We start from the raw sequence: 16,964 nt of genomic DNA, 5'->3' as shown, positions 1-16,964 counted from the left end.
TGTGACTACAGAGAGGACAAAAGGAAATGGTCTAAAGCTGAGACAGAGGAGAGTCAGATTAGATATTAAAAACATTTTCACTGTTAAGGTGGTCAGGCATTGGAATAGGTTGCCCAGGAATTTGGTGGAGTCACCAACCCGGAGGTGTTTAAGAGGCATCAGGATCTGGTGCTGGGTGATGTGATTTAGTGGTTTAGGGGTTACAGTGGTAGTGCTGGGTGGATGGTTGGACTTGATGTTCTTAAAGATCTCTTCCAACCTTGATGATTCTGTGATTGTGTTGCCAGCAATATGCAATGGCACCGGATGAGTGGTGCTATAGTAGTGGCAATGAAGTAGTCAACCAAGCAATGGCATCACAGCAAAAGTATATCCTCTGGATGTTATGGTACAAGGATATTAGTCACTGAGAGCTAAGCACATGCAGAATAAGGAAAAGGTAAGGGTAAGCTTGTCCTCTGAACCTTAACAGAAAATGGTGGTTTATGCCTTGCAGGAAAGGGGGAACATGGACTTTAACTCTTGTATAACTCCCTGACTTGGGATGGCTAGGAGGTCGTGTCTATCATGATCCTAAAGAAAAACCACGGAAAGACTCTGCTCCACTCTAGTGAGACTCCATCCAGAGACCTGCATCCAGCTCTGAGGTCCTCAGCACAGGAAAGACATAAACCCATTGGAGTAGGTCCAGAGGGAAGCTAAGAAAATAATCATAGGGATGAAGGCTTCTCTTACTAAGAAAGGCTGAGAGAGTTGAGGTTGTTCAGTCTGAAAGAACATTTTGAGGAGACTTTATTGTGGTCTTTCAATACTTAAAGGAGATTTTTAAAAAAGCTGGGGACAGACTTTTTAGTAGGGCTTATAGTTACAAGACAAGGAGTAATGCTTTTAAATGAAAAGAGGTAGATTTAGACTAGATATAAGGAAAAAAACCCTCTGAGCTAGCGAGAGATTTTGAGATCTCGCCAACGTAACAGGTGGATCCTTGACTGGACTGGACCGAAGGACTTCGTCTCTAGGTTTGGTAGCTATAGCCCCTTCTTTCTCTCTCTCTCTCTTTTCTCTCTCTATCTTTTTCTCTCCCTTAATCCCTCTATCGCATTTTGCTGTGATCATTCAATAAAGGTGCATTTGTTTTGATTGTTACTGCAAATCCCCTGTGCTGTGTCGGTTTTTTGCACCCTCAGATTAAATCCTTGAACCATCACGAAACCCGTTCATAAAGACGGATTGTGACAGCTACCAGGCTGGTGAAGCACTGTAACAGGCTGCCCAGAGTGGTGGCAGTTGCCCCATCCCTGGAAACACTCAAGGTCACATTGGACAGGGCTCTGAGCAATCTGATAGAGTTGAAAATGTCCCTGCTCATTGCAGGTAGATTGGGCTAGATGATCCTTAAAAGTTCCTTCCAACCCAAACTATTCTATGATTCTATGACCTGGTTGGGCTCTCTTGGCCATTGAGTCTATATAAGCAGTGCCCTGCAGAGAACTGTGTGAATCCTGTGTGTGGAGCTAATCCCAGCTATTCTGGTCCCAGTGTCTAGTATTACAAGTGAATGTAGGGGATGTCAGGGAGCTGCACGCTGCAGAGGGAGCACAGTATGTCTACAGTCTGCCTGTGGCTTTCAGGGCAGACATATAGTGCTGCTGTGTAAAGACACTAGCTGCATGGAGAAAATAGCAGTGGAGAGCACATTAATTGCAAGCTGGTTTTGTTCAATTCATAGGGTCAGGTGCTGTCACCTGATTTGTACGAGTTTGTGCCTGTGACATGTCATTGCCTGAAACTCAAACTAATGGATCCTGAGTACTGAGTGACTCTAAGATTTGCATTTGGAATGCAAAGTGGAAATAAAAGTTTTACTGAAATGCTTCCAGCTTTAAGAGTGTCAGACAAAGCTCTGGAGAGACAGGAGGTGTGCTATTTTCAGCCACGTTCCGGTGAGAGATCCATCATGGATGCGGGGGGGCACAGAGGGTGAGATTGACATGACACGTGTGTAGGACAACTCTGGCCCCTTACCAAGGGCAGAATCAAATGTCTAATCATAGGCAGAGCAGCAGCTGAGAGTCCAGAAGAGCAGTGAAGGCTGGGCTTGACAGTCTCAACTCTTGTGTGTGTGTGAATTTCAAGGAGAAAGTAAGCAGAGGGCCTTGTGGGGACTAGAGAGTGGTGGTGTGAATTGTGAATATGGGAATAGAAGATTCTGCCTGTTAAGAACTGGAATCTGTACTGAAGTTGTGAAGACAAAATACCTAAAGCACAGAAATCATGGGAGCTGAAGAAGAAATGCTCATCACTCTGTCTGGAGGTGCCCCCTGGGGCTTCCGCCTGCAAGGGGGTTCAGAGCAGAAAAGACCCCTTCAAGTGTCAAAGGTAGGACCTTGAGGTGTGAACTGTGAGAGCAAAGTTGTTCTGCTGAACTAAGATATCCCTACTGATTTCGGCATCTTTCACTACTGTTAAGGAATACAGGAACTCCTTACAGTGGCAGCAGATCTTCAAAAGGAAAAATTGGGTGGTGTGCTCAAGCAGGGTGTGAGGTGGGCTGTGGATCCTGGAATAGATGCTATTGAGGTAGAGACAAGTGTCAGGTGAAGATCTGCTTCAGTGCAGGTCTGTACAGCTCAGACACTTTGTAGGCTGTACAACTCTCCTGAGTTGTCAGAAGAGCTATAACCATAGTGACAGTGCAGGGAAAAGGGTTCAAATATGGAAACTTCAGTACTCATGGAAGACATCCAGCTAAAGAAAAAATAAATTGAAGCAGTTAAAGCCATATTTTTAATTCAATTGTCCCTAACACTTCATTACTATATTCCAGCTTTCAAAATAGATGTACATTTCTTAGTGCCTCTTCTGTTGGTGAAAGTTTTTCCACACTGTCTGAAGCGAATATTTGTGATGCTCTAGGCAGCAAATACAGGTTTAATTTCAAGAATTAAAGAAAAACAATTGTTTGAATGGGAGATTTAAAAAATTGAATAAACATGAACCTTGTGTTGCACTACTTTTGATAAACAGCTGTTACTGTTGTCTTTTCAGAAAGACTACTGAATAGATTGAAAACTAGAGGAAAAAAAGGTCCTCTTTATTAAGCTCAAGACAGCTGCATTAGTCTTGACACAATGATATCTTGGGATATCTCGCTGGAAGGCACCCAGCAACAGAAATGAAAAAATGCTCTGCCCAGCTCCTTCTGTTTCCTTAAGCAGACCATGTCTCTGACAGAATTTTGAAATTAGATGTTCTGTGTCACTTGGCTCACCCCAGATCACGTAGTGTTTGTTTATAACTTCTGCCAAATTGTTTGGAATCCCATAGCTTGGCCTTGAAGTGAATGTTTCTTATGTAGAGAAACATGATTTTTCTCCAGAAAAACAACTTCTGCACAAACTCATAGAGTTTCAGGTTAAAAAGAAAGAATCAATATCCTTTAAACAGGTGTCTGGCATCAGTGGTTCTTAGGAAAATGGAATTTTCAGGGGTTACATTAATTCTGCATGGTCTAAGATTGTTTTCACTCTTGTTTTTCCCTCAGTAGATAAGAAACTGGTACTGAAGAGGGAGGAGATTGTGAGTGTCTATAAAGATTACTCAGGATTGAACAGCAGCAAGAACTAGTCATTACCCAGGCTAAGTTGCACCTTAAGGTGAATGGAATATTGCTCAAGGATTAGTAGCACTTGCAGGAAGGTATTAACTAGAAGCAGCTTTTACCCAGAATTGGGTGCTGTACTTTAAGTCTAGCAATACAAATATATATAATTTTACAATACTTGGATATTGCATTAAAAATAATTATGAAAAATATAATTTATACAAATCAATTTGAGGCTCAAAGTAGACATCATTCTTTAGGCAGGATTTTCATTTTATAATTATCTTTTTTGTCTGTTATCTCCCAGAATTTAATAGCATCCAATGACCTACATGCTTTCTTAAAGGCAACACCAATTAAGTAGTCTCCAAAGAATGGATGGTCCTTACCAGGTACTCAGGAAGATCATATCTGAATGTAACCTGCTTAGAAGAGAACAAACTGCCAGGTGTCATGTGATGGAAAGTACAGCCATGAATAGCTGATAGGTGCCAGGAGATAACTGAGTGGACACTGTTTGTGTCTCAGAGATTCCAGTGCTGTCATTTTAGAGAATTTCAACTTCTAGGCTAGAAAGTCATAGCAGTAACACTAAGGAAAGATGCTTACCTTTGGATGCTGAGTCAAATGATGAATAAGTGATAGGAAGTTAATTTGGGAAATTAATCAAGTATAACAAATACATTATATATAAATGATACATGTTGTACTTTGGTAGAGGTGCTGGATTTGCCAAGCCAGACTAGGTTAAGAGTCACCTCTTGTTCTGCTTCTTGCTTCCTTTGTGTTTCCTGAAAGTGTTTCAGAGGAAGTTGTAAGTTTCACAATGCATCTAATTTTTGTGTAATGCAATGTGGAGAGAAATCCTTTCCCCTCTGGTAGTTATCAGCATGCCCTTGGAAGTATCTAAGAATTGGCAGTCTTAGTGGTTTACCCTATAGATAAACAGAAAACTGTTTCTGAACCACTAGTACCTTACCTGTCTAAGTCTTATGTGATTTCCTAATGAAGATTTGATAACACCAAGCAACCAGGCATTCCAAAGACTAAAGGTTGCACTAAGTGGGATTTCCTGCTTGAGTCGCTCTTGCTGTATCACAGAGCCCTTCACAATTCCTCATCTTACATGACCCATGTACACAGTTCAGTCTTCTTGCCTTTATGCTTTCCAAAGTTTACATCACCATCATCTTTTCATTGTTTCTCTTTATGGATTTTAGGATAAAATTAATCACTGGTTGCTGTTCTTGGTATCTTTTTTTTTTTTGTTTTCCTGAAAATTCTTTGGGTGTGCTGCATGGTTCCTTTCTCCTTTCCTTTTTCCTTTCCTTTTCCCTTTTCTTTCCCCTTTCCTTTCCTTTCCGGGACCTCTAATTGGTTGTTCTCTCATAAGGTGTTCACAAGGATGGCTTAAATTATTGGCTTTTTTCAAATTGCAATTAACTCGAAATGTACAGTGAACATATGCCTTTGAGACTGTTTTCTAGTTCAAAGTATTCAACTGGCTGTAACAAAATAAAGTACATGAGCATGGTGGAAATTGGGTGTGAACCCATTTTTCTACAGACTAAAAGGATGCATAGCTGTAGCTTCAACTATTTCTCCAAGCAAGGGATCAATTCTAAACCTCAGTCCAGCTGCCAGAAAGGGGTAGAAAAGCAGCTCTATCTTCACATGCTGGATGTAGCTGCCACAGAGCTTCTGTGCCATTCAATAACTCTCTGTGGCTTATGGGTTCAGGGACACACCTGGAGAAAGAAGCTGGAATGAAATCCTTGTGGACAGTCTCTTGGGTTGGATATTACTGGGCATGAGCCTGCAGTGTGCCCTGACAACCCAGAAGGCCAACAGCATTCTGAGCTGCATCCAAAGAGGAGTGGCCAGCAGGTGGAGGGAAGAGATTCTGCCCCTCTGCCCACTTGAAGCACTGCATAAACCTATGGGGTCCTCAGTGCAGGAAAGATCTTTGACCAGTAACAGTCTTTAGGAAAGAAAGAGAACAAACATAAACACAAGAAGCAAAAAGGATCCATAGATGGCAAGATTTTTATTTTAGAAAGGCTGAGGGAAAGTACATGGTCCTCACATGTAGCTGTAACTGATGAGAAAGTTAACCCATTCTGGAAAGAGAGTAAGAGAGAACAATACTATCAGGTTCCTGGAGGATTTCTTTGCAGTAAGGATATGTGCATCAAATGCTTTCAAAACAAAAGAAAATGTAAAATAGCTAGTCTGAGAAAAGTTGTAAGCACTAATGCTATTAATCAATGAAAGTAGAAACCTAACATAAAATTATATTATGGAAATAATTTTTATGAAGATGAACAGGACAGTTTTAGGGTAGTACAAGTATATGCAAACCTGCCTTTAGGGATCCTGCTACAAAACAAGATTTATTCAATGAGAGGCAAACATGGTTACTTTCTATAAAAAGCAAGGAAGGCACATCTACCTCCAGCACAAGAACTAGTAATACTGACAAAATAGAGTAAAAACTGAGTCTTTACAGCTGGTACTGATAGTAGAGGCAAAGGACCTGGGCATATTAGTGCATCACCAATAATAAGCCAGCAAAATTATGAATCTCTGAAAAAAAAAGAGCAAACATAAACAAATGAGCCTCAGGTAGACATGTCTAACAGAGATAGGAAGGTGTTGATATTACTGTCTAATGCACAAGGGGGAATTCACTGGAAATACCATACTCACAGAACCAGCCCCTCTCAAGGAAAATAAATGTAAGGTAGAGCAGCCATAGAAAAGAAGGGGAGAAGAGAAGGCTTCTTTCACCTAGCAAAATATTGAAAGAGGTGACTGCAATCTACAAGTAGATGTTGAGCAAATACCAGCAACACTATTCAAATATAGGTGACAGGATTGACAGCATAGAACAACTAACCAGGAAGGTTCAGCAATGAATTTCCAATCAAGAAAAAGAATTTAAAATCTTTTGAGTCAGTTTATGAAGTGGAGTAAACAATATGGCCTCTGAAAACTACAGAGGATTGGCCCTGGTAGCTTAAGAGACTCCTTTCAGTTGCCTGTTCTGTACAAATACTCTGCAGCAATGTTAGGGTAATTGTTAGGGGAAGCAGTAACACAGGATTGTATTGGTTCTAAAGCAAAAATTTTTTTTTTGTTTAAGAGCAGTTCATCACAACCTCATTTTTAGCTCTCTAATTCCCTCTTTTTCCTTAATGGTTCTCTGCTGATAATTCACTATTTCTTACTGTCTCCCCTGCAAGATATCCTTGCTGCCTGTTTGCCATGTCCCTGCTCCCTGTGACACACAGCCTGGCTGCTGTGTGCCACTCTCCTATGCTCATGTGACATGATTCCTGCTGGAGATGCCAGCTCTAACCCAAATAGGCCTGATGGCTACCAGATTTGTGAGCACCTTCTCTTCCTCTCCCCTTTTCAGTGGGCAGCCTGTTCTTTATCTGTTTTCGCAGATGTTTACTGTCACACCTAAAAAAGCACTGCTAGTCTGTAGCCATCACTAATGCTGGTTTTGGAGTGCCTCAAGCTTCTTTGGGAGTACTCCTGGACATATTTTATGGCCTGTTGGCACTTAGGGAGGTGCTATGTTTGGCTGCTGGCGAGGGAGGGCATGCTGTGGCACCAGTGGAACTTTCCGAGGTTCTGGAAGAATCTCTTGATGAGAAGTTGCAGTGAAACCATACATGTTCCATCTATACCTGGTGCACTAAATGTACCTGGGACCATTCTCTGGCACTTATGCCAGCTGCTACAGACTGTAATGAAGCCTAGCAATTAACGTTTTCTGTTCTTCCAAACAAAATGGCCACATGCCCATAGGCAGTGGCTCTGGGAATGATCTGTTCTAGCTCCCAAACTGTGCCTGGAAATTGGCTATTGCTGTCCAGAACAATCTCAGTCAAAGATGTGCCAAGGATCATTTCAATATTTTACTACAGTAGTTGCAGTCCAGAGCCCAGGTTCATTCGCTGATATTATTCAGCCTGCTACTGGCTAGAACAACTGAATACACCTGTGGAGGCTGAGCCTGGTTTCTGATGTACATTTATACCTAGAAGATGACTACAAAGATGCTGCAAGGCACAGGAGGCTCTCTGTACCTAAGTGCCCTAGATCCTTCAGGTGAATGGGATGCTTCTTTAATCCATACTTGTGGCTGATCCTGTCCTTGCTGCCGCAGAACAATGGTGCTTATATGAGCTTCAATTCCATTAGGTTTAGATTCTAAAATCCTTCATGGCACACAAGCCAGGCTAAGAATCTAGAAAAAGGACTTACATGTATAAGCATGCTTTTTCTGAACATTTAGTTGCTTTTCTCACAGCTCCTAAATGTGGGACCTGGTACAAATATTTGACAAATATATCTGTTCCTTCTGAAACCTGGCTTCATATAAAAACCACTTCATATCCTGCTGCTTACTCTGTTGAGGGTAAAATGCTTATTAAGTACTTTAAGCATATATTCTAGTACATGTGGCATTATTCCTTGTCATTGATGTTACATTTCAATCACTTTTCAGCTAATTTATCATCAAATAACAAGAACTTGTTCTTCTGTTCCTGCACCAGTACACTCTAGGCAGTAACCTATTTTACAGTAGTCTGACATGTACTTAACCAACTGAGCAGCATTAGCATCCTCTTCCACTACCAGCCCTCATTGTTAAACCCCTTGCCCAGAAGGCGCCCAAGTCTGTCCTACCACTTAAGACACATCTTTTCACCACTCTCCCTTGCTGTGTCCACCCTACAAAGTAGGTGTTTTCTTCCCTCTTTCTTTATATAAAGACTCCCTAATTAAGCTTCACCATGGATGAAGTAGCTCTGCAGGGACACTGGACCTGCTTTACCAAGAGGCAAGTCTTCCAGGGTCACCTCTTAAGAAGAAACATGAGGCTTTGTCAGGAAATTACTGGAACTAACTTCCTGTGTAGTTGTAATGCTTAGTGTAATTATTATGGATATTCTCCTGTAAAATAGCCTCCAATAAAATCATGGCATTGGCATGAGGATGTGATGTTATTTCCTACTTAATACATTAGGCACAGTGAAAGTATCTCACTGGATCTCTGTGTTCAGGTAGGCAACTGAGATAAAGAAAGACTGTTGGAAAATGTCCTATTTCCAGGCTCTTGCCTTTTATGGCTACAGTCTGTCTTCTCTGAGGTCACACAAAAAATCATCCAGGTCTTCTGAATCCCAATCTAGCCATCTACCCACTCTAGCCATCTCATCTCTCTAGCCACAGGTGAATCCTTCCTTACACAAAAAGAGTAAACCCTGGCCTTAAATGAAAACCAAACTGGCCCGGTAAGCAAAATTATATGAATGCATCTTCAGAAAGAAGAAGAGATGGAGGGTGTTTGCTTTTGCTTCTGCATCTAGCAACTGCTCTGTTTGTGGTTTGAGCAGGAAGTTCTAGGAGGAGCAGGCCCACATGCTGGTTGGCTCTTGCTTGAGTCATTCCATTTTGGTACGGCTTTATACCACAAAAAGTAATTTGTTATCTCTCCATGAGAACCCTGTGACAGGACTGCATATCACAGAAGGCTGGGAATGAAATTTAAACTCTGCCAGGTTGTATGGAGTATTGGACCCCATGTCATTGTAGCTTTGGGGGGAAGGGGATGGCTCATTGAGAGATGCAATAAGAGAGTGGAAGGGCATTGGGTGGGAAGGTGAATTGTATTCAGTATTAAACTCTGACTCAGACTGAGGCTAAGAGGTTTCTGCTGGAAAGATTGTAGGAGATTAGATGAAGACTGATAATAAAATTTATCTTCCTACCTTACAGGCTGAGCTCTCCCAGTGAGAGGAAGTGGGAGGTGGTTTGGGCAGGCAAGGGGAGAAATGGATGACATGAGCCTACACTGCAAACCACTTCTATTTACCCACAGCCTACTTCATTACAGAGAAGCTGTGCTGGCCAGCAGGGACAGTGGTTGCAAAGTTTCAAGACAGGTTCACTGGGCGGTATTGAGGCAAGATGTGAAGCCACTGAGTTACTATCAGGATTACTCTATTCTTAGCATCCCAGCATGTGTTCAGCCCCCACATACCACTATCTAAATATAGTCCCTACTGAAGGAGAGATGTTGCCAAGTTGCATCTGACCCTCTCTTCTCTTGCATTCTGTTCCTGAAAGCCAGGCTGAATTCCCCAAGACACGTCAACAATCAGCATGTCCTTTTGTCTGCCTAGGGCTGTACAAGGAAACCTGTACTGTACTCTTGATCTCAGCCCTGGCCCTCCTGGCCTCTCCTAGCACTGACCTTCCTTTCAACACCTCTTCTTATTCCTTTCCTCCTCAATTGTTGCCTTACTCTTTTCTTTTCTTTTTTTTTTTTTTTCTGTCTCAGCTGGCTCTGTCCTTTCCCTCTGTCTGGTTGAACATGATCAATGGGAGGAAGCAGGCAAAGTAATGAAAGAAAACATGTGTGTATGTGCATGTACATAGTACTGCAGACACCCAAACCTCTCTGACAAGAGCTCTTTTGTCACTACAGATCTCCTGCTGAGAGGGCAGGGAGATGAGCCATTTTCTGAGTAAATGTGTTCCAGTTTTTCACACTGATTTCTATTTCCAGTAGCATAAATCCATAAGACTCTGAAACTGGGATTTCCTAAACCCATCTGAAATATAAACAGGACATACCTTGACATGAATATGCCATGGGAGAGTGTGTCTACTGAGGCATGTAGTGAAAAGTCTAACAGTCAGTTACAAGAGGCTCCCAGAGTTTGTGGGGCTTCTCACATAAAAGGAGAGGTCAATTCTCACCAGTATATGCTAGAAGGTTGGACAGTGCAATCCCCCAGGGCCAGGTCTGGGGCCAACCCTTACCACTGGTCAGAGTCTGTCAGTGCTTCTTCTCATTTGCACAAGAAAGTTCTTCAGGTATGTGTTACAGCAAGCAGAGAGGTTTTCTCTTTGAAATACCACTTTTTCCAACTTTTGCCACCTCTTCAGATCAGCTGTTGGGTGACACCTTCCAAGCTTTCTGCAGCCTAAGGAGAAGCTCCCTGTTAGTGACACTTCATGTGGCTCACTGGGTGCCCAGGAGAGGGCATCTTTTGGACATGGGGAGCAAGTGGCTGATCCTGAGGGCAGCCTGACCTTCAGGATGGGCAGGGAGCCTGGCTTTTGGACTGGGCAGCCACCCTGTCCTGGGGCCTCAAAGGCTCAGTGCTGCTCTCGCTGTACTCAAGATGAGCAGGTTATGGGTTGCCATTAAAGTATCTACAGCACAGAACTGGCAGTCATGTAAAAATTGGCAGACTTGTGTTGGTCTCTGTCCAGAGGCTCTGCAGCCTCCAGTACATTGCACCCTGCTGTCATGACTGTGGATTAAGTCCTGTCCTGTCCTTCTTTCTCTGCACAATCCTCTTCTGTGTTTAACCCCTTTGCCTTCCTCCCTGGCAAATGCAGTGGGGTAGGGGTTTGGTGTAAAAATAAAGCTATGGATAGTCCATTTCCCTCTGATCCCAGGAGCAAATTCATAAGCTTCCAAGGAGGGTTTATAAATCTGTGGAAGACTGAGCCAGACACATGCTACTTTCAGACTCCATAGGTCTCTTCCTGCACTGGAAGAGACCTGATCCTGTTTTCCCAGAAAGGAATGGAGACCTGGAAAAGTCCCTCCTGGATTGCAGAGCACTGAAATACCAATAGTTGCTTTAGTGCATATACTCTCTGTCAGTCAGTAAGATTTGAGCACAAACCAAGCCAGACCCAGCATCCTCACTAACCATAAGAAAAATGCATTGCTTGCTCATGATTATCAGCCCACATGGCCTGCCTGAGTCTCACCAGTCTTCTCTGATATAAAGGTACCTGAAACAGCATCAGGCAGTGTTGGGAGCACAGCCTGATCCTTCCTGCCTGGGAACCCCAAACAGTTGCCTGCAAAGACTTGCAGTACTGAGGGACTAGAGAATTGCAGGAAATTTACTGTTGCTGTTCTGGCTGGTCACCAGCCTACATCTTTGGTTCCAGTGAGCAGGGAGGAATACCATGGGATGTGAGGAATTCTCTGAACACCTGCTGACAGCCTTTAACCCCCAATCCCCTCGCTTTACAACTGGGAGAGATACTCAGTAAGTGTGTTTCCATCCAGTGCTAAGCACCAAGTACTTGGCTATGGAGCAGCAGTTGGCCTTTTGGGGAATACTGGGAAACCCTCCTTTTAACCTCTTTTCAACTTCCTAACTCTTTTCATTAGCTGCTGTATCAGTAGGCAGCACTGGAAAATGTGTCTTCTTTACCTTCTCAGTTAACAGCTGCATCTGGATGAAGTATCAGGAAGCAGCATTTGTACTGTAACAGGGGTTCTTCAGCGGTGGGTCATTACAGACCTACACATGCTCATTCCAGGCTTATATTAACAAGGAGAGAGATAAAGGACTAAAATGACAGAGGCTGATGGATGTGGCAGCTGGGATGAGCCAGTCCCTATTTTAAGCATGCAGGCAGGATTTGGGGTCAAGTTGGAAAGGCTACAGAGTGATAAAGTACCAGTGAACACAAAAACAACTTGAAGCATAGCCCTCATCTCTCCATCTTCTTCCCCAACACCTCTCAGTCCTGCTGACAGGCTGACCTGGAGGTGCATTGCTCTTGTCTGCCCAACACAGGGCAGCAGGGTCAAGCCCAAGGCACTCACACACCCCATAGGTGCAGAGGGCCTGGGCCACTAAGACCAGCCAGTCAGGCCATGGGACTTCCTAAGGGCTCCAGCTCTCTCCTCTCCTGCTCCCCTGCTGCTCCTGCAAGAACAATGACAGGGCAGCAATCCTCCCATATTCCCTTCTCTTTCCTGAAGCTGCCATGAGAGTGTGGGCAAAGTAGCTGCATGATGTTATAGATGAGTCTGGTGGCTCAAGCAGCAAGGCTGTGAGATATGGGTGAAGGTGCCCTGTTGAGTATTACTGACACAGCCCGTTCACTGCACCCTTTGTTAAACACCTCTGCACTGATTTGTCTTTCACTTAACTGCAAGATCTGAGGAAATATTGTAGAAGAATCTACAAATAGAGTGTAATAGTACCTTGTTCCTGACTTGCTCTGACCCAGTGATTTTACACAGCTATTCTTCTATGTGAAAAATGAGTACATTATGGGTGCCAAGCTGTCCTACAAGACTATCCCTGTTGCTTGCATATATGGGAGAGGTCAGTGGTTTTTGGCTGAGTGGGCATTTGCTTGCTTTCTTGCTTGCCCTAGCAGAAAGGCTAGGCTGAGTTGGTAAGAAGTTTAACTGATGGATGATGGAATGAAAGGGAGAGTAAACACTTGGTGCAAGATGGCCATGAGAGGACAGATCTAGGAGCTTGCCTGGAGACAGTGACTCTGACTCCCTTCTCAGATAAAGCAATGCATATCTTGCACAACTCCTGTTAAGGCTAAAGATTTATTCCAAGTTTACACTTGTGTAACAGGACACCATGTTGCCTGATGCAGATGTCCAGAAATACACTGACCAAAGCCATTGGAGCAGGAATGCTTAACACCAGAATATGCCTCAGAACTGCCACCTCTCCCCAGTGTCAGCTTCCCTGAGGATGGTACTTGCAGAGACTCTGCATGAGTCAGGGATCATACCAAGGAAGTACAGTAGAGGCGTGCATAAGGACACATGGACATGTGCAGGCATAGTCTGTTCCTTCTCTGAAACAGAGACTCCCTAACCAACTTAGGAGACAGGGAACAAGAGGAGAAGAGCATGTAGATATTCTTGAGTCTTTAATCTGCACTAAAGAACTTGAACAGGGTTGGTGAGCAGGTCAGGCCTATGCTCAGCAGAGTGATTCTTAGAATTAACAGGGATACAGAGACCAAAAGGCATAGCCAGGGCTCATCCAACTCCACCCTGTCAGCACAGTAAGTCTTAGGGCTTATTTTATTCTCTGAGAAATGGAGCAATAGAAGGGCCAGCAACTGCACTAAATAGCTGCTGTTCTTCCCTTCATCCTTATCCTCTCTCCTGCTTTTTCAGATTCGAAAGAGAAGCAAAGCGTGCCGTGGAGGCCTGTGGGAAAATGATGTTCTAGTATCTATCAATGGGAAGTCATGTGCTGGCCTGTCCCATGCTAATGCCATGCAGATCATCGATTCCTCCAATGGCATGCTCAACATCCGTGTGAAAAGGTAACCTGCTCCCAAGTGCCAGTGCTGTGACAGTGCAGGCAGTAGGGTGGTTTCATCCAGTACAGCAGCTGTCCACATCCAGCAGAAACAAGGCAGGCAGGAAGCCTTTGGTTTCACCATATTGCAAGGTGTACTAGGAGGACTTACCCATGTCCTAACCTGGCTAACATGTTGACATCTCAATGTTTTGTCCTGTCTTACAGCGGGCTGTTGTAGTCCAACAGTCTGTATACTGACTCCCACAAGGATGAGAGGTGTGTGGCTAGGTCCCTTTTTCATGGGAAGAAATATCTGTGCCAGTCTCTAGTTCAGGAGAATACTGGAGATCAAGCTCAAATTTATGGACAAAAAATAGTCCCAGTAATGTTCCTTGTCCTCCCTGTGCTAAGTTAACCCAGTGCGTCAGTGCATGCTGGATGCGACCCAGGCTATAAATGAGTAATCCTATAAAGGTGAAGGCAGCAAAACTGTGTGAGGTCCTAGCTAGTCCACACTACTGCCTAAACAGAAGTCACCCTCAGAAAATCATGCCCTGGTGAAGGAGGCTGGGAGATGTGATCTTCTACAGTCCTGAAAAGACAGAGAGAGCACTGTGAGCAGTGGGAAGGCACAGCCATGCTGGTTGCTGTCATCCGTAAAGCAGGAGCAGAGGTGGGCAGTGCTCAGAGAAGGAAAGCCTGAGCATGGAGGATCTTCCCCTTGGTTTCAGAAAAAGTGCCGGTGCCTTCTGATGTGCTCACTCTATACCCTAACTGTGAGTAAGTGGGATGGGTAAGTTCTGTACAAGGTGTCCAGAATAGCTCCTGGTCCCTTGCCAAGGCCATATCTCACACCTATCTGCAGCAAACAGGTGCCTGGGCAAATTTTAATCGATCAAGATCAGCACACTTTGAATTAACAAAGTGACAAAGGCAGGCTTCTTGCATCTTCTGGATGGAGCCAACACTGAATGGTTTGGAAATAATGAAATCAGTTGGTTCATTTGGAGTAGTGGAGAAATCATCAAATGTTGCTTTCTTGATCACACGTCTATTCCTACTTAATCTTTACATTCCCAGAGAAAATACCAACCATTCCTGTTCAGAAAGGAGAGGTAGCTGGATGACTCTGGAGTGTGTGTATTTCAGAAAAAGAGGGAGAGACATTGACCTGACAGTACAGAACAAGAGAAACTGGCTTACAAGCAGTTATGCTTCTCAGTTACCTGATCAAGTGTTTAAAGAAGAGGAGGGACTGTTCTGTTTCGCTTGTGGAATGTTGAGGTTGCTCCCCAGTGAGATTTCATAATGGCAAAGAGTATTAAAAAGTAAATTGCCAGAGAAATTCTCCCACCCTTAGCTTCCAAAAAGTTTGCATTTGACATAAATAAAAATTTTTCACAGTTTAGAATTGGGATCCAAGTCACGAGTTGCACAGCTTTACAGAGGCAATGTTGTCTGCCTGGCTTCATGGTATGCATGTTCAGAAGGCAAATACTTAGGACTCCTTTATAGCTCTTATAAGCCCTGGTGAGTCTGACAAGAGAAATAACAAGTTCCCAGCTCCATCTGTGTAGGCTGGAGTCAAACTGCTGTGGAAATCCAGACTCACTCTTGAGGACCAGGGAGATAGAATGGGCTCTTTTTCTGTCAGCTCAGCCAATTCTCCTTCCCTCTGGAAGCCAGCAGCAGGGTTAACTGCCTCAGTCTGTCTGGCACCTACTCCAGTCATCCCTCCAGATGTCTTAGAGGCTTGAAATTGCTATGTCTAAACCAAAGGCAAATGCCACCATGGATTGGGCTGGCCAGCATGACTGCATATGGTTGTCAAAACCCAGGTACTGATAGCTTGTGAAGCAGTCCCACAGTGAGCAGGCTAAATATTAGAGTGGTCTCCTACCACCAGATACCATAGTCCTATCCCCAAAAAATGCTTGGGCCTTTATATCCTAAGTATTTGCTATTTACTCCCACATAGAGGTCAGAGCAAACAAATAGCACTGACTTCTTGGAGCCCAGTCTGAACTAAAGCAGTTTGGGGAGCCAGGATCTGCAGATCTGACACAGTCTCAGCTGCAGGAGCAGCTGGAGTGCATTGTGATATCTGAGCACCAGCCGTTCTCTGCTGACAAGCTGCAGGCTGAAGGGTAGGGTAGGTCTCCATGTCCTGGGGAATGCTTGCTATGCAGGAATTCAGCTCTCCAGGAGAAATGCCTGGGGAGCTGATTAAGCTTGGTAGATTTTTTATGGTTTTAGGGCATTCTGATTTTTGAATGTTTAACACCTGGTTTCCATAGAGCTGTGAAGCAGAAAATGAGAATGAGGGCACATAGCTGATGTCAGGGATAAGTCTGTCCTTGGCATCTACACTTCATGTGCCTGTACCACCTGTAAAACACCTGTAACACTGTCCTATAATACCTGTATGTCCCAGTCCATAGCCCTCTCTCACTCCAGGGTTTCTTTCCAGTTTAGTTGCACAAAGGAAACCTCACTCACCACTTTTCCTTCTCCCCACAGGATAGTTGGTGGGGACCAGACTGGCCCGTGGCTCCAGCGCTCCCCTTCTCCAGGGCAGCGAGTGCTCTCTCCACCATCCGTGCCCAGCCCCTCAGCTCAGTTACTCAGCTCTGAAGCAGCACGAGCCCCAGCCACCACTCAGCCCTCACAGCCATGGAGGTCACAGAGGCACCTGGAGAGCCTCACGTCCCCACCGGACAGCGAGGCCTACTATGGTGAGACAGACAGCGACGCTGACAACGTGGCGCAGGAGAAGCAGCGCCGCGCTCGCAGGAAGAGCCCGCGCTCCCCGCCGGACAGCACCACCGGCAGGGCGGACGCGCCTCAGGACGAGGTGTCCCTGTCTGAGCAGAGCGGCTACGAGAGCATGCCCGAGGCTGCGGCGCAGGGGGGAGCCGAGCCCGCCAGCTCCAGCGGGGTGGCCAAGAGGGAGATTGTCTGCCTGCCTGGCAGCCGCACGGACACTCCGTTCTCGGACAGCGAGGGACAGCTGCGGCCACCGTCAGCAGAGGGGCGGGAGCCTTCTCCAGAGGCGATGCTCCTGCCCCACGCCACCAAGGCGATCCGAGCGGAACGCCATCTCATCCCCATGGTGGGGCCGGTGGAACACCCGATTGATGAAGACCTAACCACCACTTACGCAGAGAAAGCCAAGCAGGCCAGTAAGTCCCCCAAACTGCCATTCATCCATGCCTTTTCCTTGTGCTGGATGC

General features: G+C 44.7%; 1 protein-coding gene across 1 annotated transcript in view; it reads left to right on the top strand.

Annotated features, from left to right (window-relative positions):
• Positions 1-2,274: 2,274 nt before the first annotated feature.
• The window catches only part of SYNPO2L (synaptopodin 2 like), a 30,240-nt gene continuing 15,550 nt past the window's right edge, over positions 2,275-16,964 (top strand). The window contains exons 1-3 of the mRNA XM_054637624.2: positions 2,275-2,379; positions 13,602-13,753; positions 16,252-16,913. Of these exons, the coding sequence (XP_054493599.2) occupies positions 2,275-2,379; positions 13,602-13,753; positions 16,252-16,913 (919 nt within the window). The remainder of the gene's footprint in view (positions 2,380-13,601; positions 13,754-16,251; positions 16,914-16,964) is intronic.

This window comes from Agelaius phoeniceus, chromosome 9 (assembly GCF_051311805.1).
Source record: "Agelaius phoeniceus isolate bAgePho1 chromosome 9, bAgePho1.hap1, whole genome shotgun sequence".
Classification (NCBI taxonomy): Eukaryota; Metazoa; Chordata; class Aves; order Passeriformes; family Icteridae; genus Agelaius; species Agelaius phoeniceus.
Note: the sequence above shows the minus strand (reverse complement) of the source record. Positions and strands in the feature narration are given on the sequence as shown.